Source organism: Diospyros lotus, chromosome 13 (assembly GCF_014633365.1).
Source record: "Diospyros lotus cultivar Yz01 chromosome 13, ASM1463336v1, whole genome shotgun sequence".
Lineage (NCBI taxonomy): Eukaryota > Viridiplantae > Streptophyta > Magnoliopsida > Ericales > Ebenaceae > Diospyros > Diospyros lotus.
Window position 1 is genome coordinate 15,862,665 of NC_068350.1, and position 8,031 is coordinate 15,870,695.

Consider the following 8,031-nt stretch of genomic DNA (forward strand, 5'->3'; position numbering starts at 1 on the left):
AGAACTGTCAGCAAATGACAGTAAGCAGACAACAAACTGTAGAATATAGCAGGTAAACTTTCAACAAGTCATGTGCTATTGTCAGCACACATCAGGTTAAAAAGCATAAACAGTCAGAAGTGAGGGTGCTAGGGGTTTGTGAGTAAACTATCAACCAGGTGTTTGAATTATCAACAGTCTAGTCTGGTGAATGGAAGATAAGCATTATTGTCCTAAAAGTAAGCAAAGCAGATTAATTAACCAAACACATTAAATAAAATGGGTCCTCAGAGGAATTAATATGGGTCTGACTTATATGAGATGTCATAAAATTTAAAGAAAAATTGGGAGACTAATGGGCTAGAGGTCAGGCTCCCTTGCAATTTCACATAGAAGGATCACAGGAACGAGTCCCATTGGGGCAGGGCATGAAAAAAAAAATTTGGTCAAAGCAATAACTTGGTGAGTTGGAAAATTATATGTTAGCCATTTGATTGTGTAAACCATGTTTTATCCTTATTATTACTCTTGCAAGTTTTATTGGCTTCATGTTTCACAAGAGTAAGGTGGCATAAAAGTTTTTACTGCCACAGAGTCTGAACTTCACCAAATCAAAACCACCTCTTCCTCAAGCTTTTTCGAATGTCAAATGAAGCTTATATGTCGACTTTATGAACAGCTTGAAACCTTTGCTAAGGAACTAAGAGAACCTTTTCAAGCTACACAATCTCAAGTTGAGCCCAAACCACACAAGAACCAAGGTACTACCAAGCTCATGTACTCACTTGAAGCTCTACTCACCAATGTTCTGAAAAGTCAACCCTCATAGGAGCATATAAAGAGGAACATACATGGAATCTTTTAAGAGTCAAACGACGACAAACATAAGCCTTAATCCCACTACTAGGTGGTTTAAACTAAACAATGAAAATTAAGTCAGATCATAAAAAATCAATAGGAGTTATCTCATCAAAGTCAACTTAAACTTCTTAGAATGCTCAGAATTCTAATTATGGTACTTATTTTGCTTGGCAGCAGCTTCTGCTCCAGAAACAATGGATAATTTGGGCAGCGTCCGAAATACTTTGACATACAATCACAGATCCAGCTATGAATAGTTTAAAGAGACCATGACTTAATTCATCCATCATTTACTTAACCACGGTAAAATAATGGGCCCTTTCTTTTCATGGACTAACTTACACCTATTATAAGGCCTAAAGAGAGAATCATACAGAAAGTGTTAGCATGCTCAATTTTTCCCTCAATAATTAAGTGTGATCCTCATGCAGGTTTGCAATAGCCAAATACTCTCAGGAGGTTTCTCTCTTTTAATTATGCACTAAAAAAAATCACTTCATACAGTAATAGATAATCACAATGGTAGCTTCCTCTACATGATCTATGCCAAAAAAATCACTACTGATAATCAAACTAGCTGAGGCCTTCACTGACAAACCTTAATTGCAAAGAAAAGCCAACTAGAGATGTAGGATGCATAAAATTCAAAATGCTGAACGCCAATATAATAGCTGTAACTTACCTCATCCTTAGGACCTGATTAAAGAAGTTAAATAGGAGCAATCTTAACTTCTAGCCAAATAAAGAATAGCCCCCTAGTAATTATCTAAAGATAAAAGGGAACAGTTTAACACTTACCGGGCTTAAAGAAGATTGACAAGCCAAAATCAATGGCCTTTAATGGCGAATTCTCCTTCTTATTAGCAAACAAAAAGTTCTCCGGCTTCAAATCCCTGTGGATGACTCCATGTTTGTGACAGAGCTGCACAACCTCCACAATCGTCCTCGTAACTGCCGCCGCGGCCCTCTCCGTGTAATGCCCACGCGCAACAATCCGATCGAACAGCTCGCCGCCCTCGCACAGCTCCATCACCAAATGCACCGCATTATCGTCCTCGCAGGCCTCCTTCAAGCTCACGATGCTCGAGTTCTTCGGCAAGTGCTTCATGATCGCCACCTCCCTGCGCACATCCTCCACATCCACCGCCGTCCGGAGCTTCCGCTTCGAAATCGACTTGCAGGCCAGCAACTCCCTGGTTCCCCGGTCAATACACAAGTAAGTAACCCCGAACTCCCCCCGACCTAGCTCCCTATCCACCATATACTTCTCCTCAATGTTCTCCTTGGAGACGTCCGCCAGCACAGTGATCGCCTTCTTCCCAGCGCCAGCACCAGTGCCAGAGCGGTCCTTCCGGCCGTCGCCGTGGCCGGAGAAGTTGGACGACTTCACATCCTCCCTGGCGACGGCCGCAGGAGATCTGCAGCAGTTGCCCATCGATTCGAGTCAAAACCGAATCTCGCAAAACCCTAACGTAGGCCTAGCTAGGGTTTCACATGATATAATGAATAGAACTCTTTCAGTAATGCCCCAATCCTAGAGAGAGAGAGAGTGAAGTGCGGTAGTAAGGAGCTAAGCTTTGCTTTTCCTTGCTTTGGGATCAAACGCCAAACAGGAATGGGATTTGTAGAGAGGGGGGGGGGGGGGGGGTAAGCAATAAGTGAGGAGTACGGTAACGGCACAGATGCTTTTGCAGAGTGCTTTTAAATATTTTATAGTGAAAAATTGAAATATATATGTACATATATCTGCGAGGGAGAGAGAGAGATGAGTAGTATGGATATTCTTCTTTCTTTTCGGCCGCTGTGAGCTCTCTGTCGGCTGTCTGGGAATGTAATTCGAACCAACTCTCGGAACGGGACGGAGATTCAGCCCCTGGGGCGGGCCTTGCTTGCGCTTGTGCTTTGGATCCACTTTTTTATTTATTTATGTATAATAATGAACAAACTAATAATATTTAATTTTATAAAATAATTCAAATTTGTTTGTAAAATTATTAATTCAGATTATTTTGTAAAATTAAATATCATTATCTTCCCTTGTTTTTGTGATCTCAATTCGTAAGACGCCATTAGGCTCCTACACATCTTGTTGGAGTAATTTTTTAATAAAGGCCTTTCTAGGCATGCTACTTTTAGTAAAGGTCTTTATTTTTATCTAATTATATTTTATTTAATTATTTAATTATTGATTTTAAGACTGGGTATAAACACTAAAGGGTGATTTTAATTATTTAATTATTTAATTTTGTTGTTCAGTTATAATAATGATTTTATAGATAAGAAATCGTTGATGGATGATTCGCGTGTGGCTTATTCGAGAGATGGGTGACTCACTCAGGAAATGGATGACTCATTTGAGCGATGAGTGACTTGCTTGAAAAGAAATTAGATTAGAGCACAGATGAGAATTTTCTCGCGAACCTTCCGATACTTAAATCAAATTCTCATAAAAGAAAATCAGTTAAGACTTTTTTAGGCATGTTACCTTTTAGTAAAAGTCTTTATTTTTATATAATTATATTTTATTTAATTAATTAATTATTAATTTTGAGACGAGTACAAACAGGAAGGGATGATTTTTTGTTTATAATCATATATTATAAAATTTATTTATTATTGTTCAATTACAACAATGGTTTTATAGATGAGAAATCATCAATAAATGATTCACGTTTGGTTTATCTGAGCGATGGGTGATTCACTTGAGGGATAGATGACTCCTTCGAGCAATGAATGACTTACTTGGAAAGAAAATCGGTTAGAGACACGAATGAAAATCCTATAGAAGAAAACAGTTAAGGCCTTTCTAGGCATACTATATTTTAGTAAAAGTCATTATTTTTATATAATTATATTTTATTTATTTAATTAATTATTAATTTCAAGACGAGCACAAAGACAAAGCGATGATTTTTTGTTTATAATCATATATTATAAAAACTATTATATCTCATTTGATTTATTGAAAATATACTGTTATTCTCACATTAGTTCTCAATTACCTAACATTACATTTCTCCTTAATCTAAGGTAGAGACCACTCGTTATAGTGTTAGAAAAAAAAAACACATTAATACTAGAAATGTTAACAGAATTACTCAATCTATAAATCGAGTTACAAATAATTCAAAAATTAGTAATAAATATCACTTTTCTTATATGTCGCGATGAATAAGGTATATTAATTATTATTTTTTTTAGATTCATATGAAGTGTTCGAGTTTTGCTCAATTAATTTTCAAATGCAGGTGACCTTCCCTCTTATGCACATGTCGAGTAAATTCAGATGTGATCACAATTTATATATAATCAAAATTGCATATTTGACGTAGTCTATGTGGGACTAGTCTTTGAATTTTACTATTGTCTTCCAGTTAAATGTTATCTTTCGGTGATAATTATACTTTTTAAGTCGTCGCACGATTCGAATTCCAATACTCCATGTAAAGTTTCAAGCACTTTATCACTATATCATGTCTATTAAAAATAATAAGAGAAAGATAAATACTTATTTATTTTTATAAGAAAGGTAGAGTGAATATTTTACTTGCTCAACCTCAATTGGTCGATTCATTAATATCAGTGTTGTCTCCACTTTTTTGGAACTCATTTTTTATAAAAAAAATGCATATTTTTTATTTTTTAAAAAAGATAAATGACATTTTTATAATCATATTTTTTTATTTTATTTAAAAATTAATTTTTCAATTCATCAATCTTAATTCTAACAACTTCCTTAACTTAAACTCCCAACTACTCCTCAACTATTTTTGGTTGAGATGGATATTTTTGTTAATATAAAATAATTTTGTATATATTTAATTATTTAATAAACTACACAACATTTTTTTATCAAATATCATTTTCATTTTTTATTTTCAAAATTTTGGAAAAAAATAATAACATTATCAAATACAATATTTGGTTTCTATTTTATAAAAATAAAAATAAACACTTTAAACCTGACAAAATCAAATTGATTAGACTTTTGTTTTTTTTATTTTACCTATTTTTAAATAAATAATGCTAATATTGTTTATTACTCATTTTTAATTTTAAAAAAAAATATCTTCATATTCTTCTTCTCTCTTACCCTTAAGAAAAAATAAAATAGTAAAGATTCAGGTGGGAGTTATCTACAACTATGATCCAAACCAACTCTCAGTCATCGACAAAACTACTTAATCAAACTATTTATTAGTATCATGCATCCTTATAACTAGTTATTGAGTGTCTGATAGATTTTTCAGTAATTAAGTCGCCATTAATAGTAGGGATAGAGCAAGAAAAATAAAAATGAAGAGTTTAACATGTTAAGTTTTTATTTTTCAAAATAAAAATTAAATACAAAAAAATATAAGCCTAAACATAAAAAAGAAATTATAACAAAATAGGCCTAAACATGTCATTCTTTAATATTTCTTCTGTTCTTTTGGTCCCCATAATGAGAAATCATAGTCATTATTAAATTTTTTTGGGGTCCAAACAACTCTTTTATGATAAGTATTATTACAAGTGGAATTTGATTTATGGAATATTATTAAAGGGCTAAATATCATTATTCATAGGAAAAAAAAAAAAGACAAAACTAAGAAGAAGCAGAGAGCAAGCAGTCAAAAGCGTAGGAACCCAAGCAGCAAAAGAGGTCCGAACATAGAAAGAAGCTTTAAAGAGAGAAATAAGAAGGGAAGATGCCACATGTTGTCTCTTTTGCTTGCAAACATTTGATATCGAACCAGTCATGTTGTCTGTCTCCCTTTTCTCATGTTTCTTTATGTTTTAACTCTTAAGTGGGTCTCTCATTTCACACCCCTCTCTCTAAAGCCATCTTTCTCACTGTCTCTCTTTCCATGTTGCTTGCATTTGGAGTAGAAATTGATTAGCATCAATCATTATCGGATGTGAGGCTTTACGAACCCACACACCTCAAATATTAGAGAAGTTAACAGAGATTAAGACAAATCAAAAGGTTGGATTTGACCAATTAATAAAGTTATTTGACAGGCCAGGCCAGGCCAGGCCAAGCCAAGCCAATGTATGGGATTAGGTTCGTAAAGATTAATTATTTGTGTGTTTGTTTGGTAGCCCTCAATTCATGAGTTTTTGTGTTATAAATGGGCTTTAGGCGCCGAACCATGTCGAGTGTAATAAATTCATGGCGGGACAAGCTGGGACACTTGCTCCGGCTAACGTTGTCAAAGCTTTAGTATTTTAGAATTAAGCCTAAATTGGCATTTTATGGTAAAAATATGAAATCATAAGGCTACTCCCATAGCCAATAACAGAAGAGTCCGACTATCTAATTAAGCATAGAGCCATTCATGTTTCATTTTAGAGACTGACCCCAACTAATGGTTAATTCTTTTAATTTTATTGTCGTTCTTTGTTATATTGTGTAAAGAGCAGAGATATTATCTTACTTAACATGAGTAACATAATAATTGTCCGTAGAGATGTTATATTATTCAACGTGAGTAACATAACAATTATCCGAAGAGAACAACTGTGAGAGGGTGGGTCTGAGTCCAATCGCGATATTGTAAAGAGTAATATATAATAATTAAGTGTGATATTGTGTTTATTAATATTAAAGTAGGTAATGAATGTTTGATTAAGAATTTTTAACAATAGGTTATAAATTTGAAAATTGACTAAATAATACAATATTACTTTAGTTCTTTTTTGGGGGATGATAAGACAATAGCATGTTAGTTTATGCTAAATTATTTATAAACTCAAAGTAGTTGTCTTTTTAAAAATATATATATAATACGTTTCATAATAAGTTATTGTACTAATTAATAAAAAGTTTAACCAAATACCACTTTTTAAAAACATTTTAATAAAAAGTAAATGTACTTTAGGGCACCGCAAAACCGAGCATGCCCTTAAGTCTCGTTGACCTTCATTATTCCACCCTTCTCATGTGCCAAAATACCCACAAGAAGCAAGCCACGACCTTCTTGTAGGGCCCTGTCCAGTGTCCGTCCAATTGCTTTCACGATGCTTAATGCCATTGCATTGCGGAGAGAGTAGGGATTTGATATCTATAATATTATTTTTAAGTAAATAAATAATTTGGCATTACTTATAAGTATAGTTTTTTTTAAAATATTTTATGTAATTTTTGTCTTATAAAATATATTATATTAACAAGATTTAAATTCATTATATTTAATTATAATTAACTTATTAACTCCTTATTTATCATTACAATCAATCTTATTTTATTTTAACATTTTGTTTAAAAAAGTAAAAACCATACTATAACTATTAAGCACACAAAATGAATTTTCATTTAAAAGTTTTTATTTTTTGATATGTACATGCCTTACTTGTCTAGCAAATATATATAGTTTGCAAGAATATTAATTTTTTTAAATCAAAAGATTTATTAAGATTCAATCATAAAATCCATTTTTTTTAGACACGTGGGTCAGTGGCGAGTGAGACTTCGATAGTCAATTTTGATCATCTATATTAGTCATGAACAATGATCGGCAATGTTTTTCTAAAAACGCCTTATTTATATATATAATATTTTCACCAATAATCACTCAATTTTAATATATTGTACATTCATTTAACCAAGACAAGATTACAAAAATATTTGTAATAATGAAAGTTATAAAATATACGTACAATACGATAAACTACATATACAAATTCTACGTTAAATAGTATTTATATATATATATATACATAATATATAGAGACATACAGACATACAGGTGCGCGCACAAGTTTGATGAGTGAATTAAGCAACAGACATTGAGATTACCACAATTATTACTTAAGCTGGGCAAAGTTCCGGGATTGGTTTTGATTTTTGGTTTTACCGCATCCAAACAAGTACTTAAATTAGAGACCCACATAAGAACAGGAGGGGCCCTTTGCAAGGTGCAACCCTAGTTAATCAGATTTTGTCCCCTTTGCATGGAGATGTGTGAGTCCCACAGGCAATTGATGGGGAATGAATAATTATGGATAGAATGATGTTTTCTATCAATTTGGGTTCCAATGGAGTTGAGTTTGGGGAAGACCATTTTATTTTGGTGGGGTGATATGGTACTATTTCATTGACTGGGAAAGGGGTAGTTTTTTTCAAGTCAAATCGTTCATTTCATTAGAGGTAGGGCTTGTTTGGGGGTTATTATGTTGTGAAAATAATGTTGATAAAGTAATATTTGA

The 8,031-nt window shown here is 33.0% G+C and overlaps 1 protein-coding gene across 1 annotated transcript in view; it reads right to left on the bottom strand.

The window, feature by feature from the left end:
• The window catches only part of LOC127788460 (calcium-dependent protein kinase 13), a 48,841-nt gene extending 46,191 nt beyond the window's left edge, over window positions 1-2,650 (bottom strand). The window contains exon 1 of the mRNA XM_052316746.1: window positions 1,639-2,650. Within this exon, the coding sequence (XP_052172706.1) occupies window positions 1,639-2,275 (637 nt within the window). The 5' untranslated portion in view covers window positions 2,276-2,650. The remainder of the gene's footprint in view (window positions 1-1,638) is intronic.
• Window positions 2,651-8,031: the final 5,381 nt, after the last annotated feature.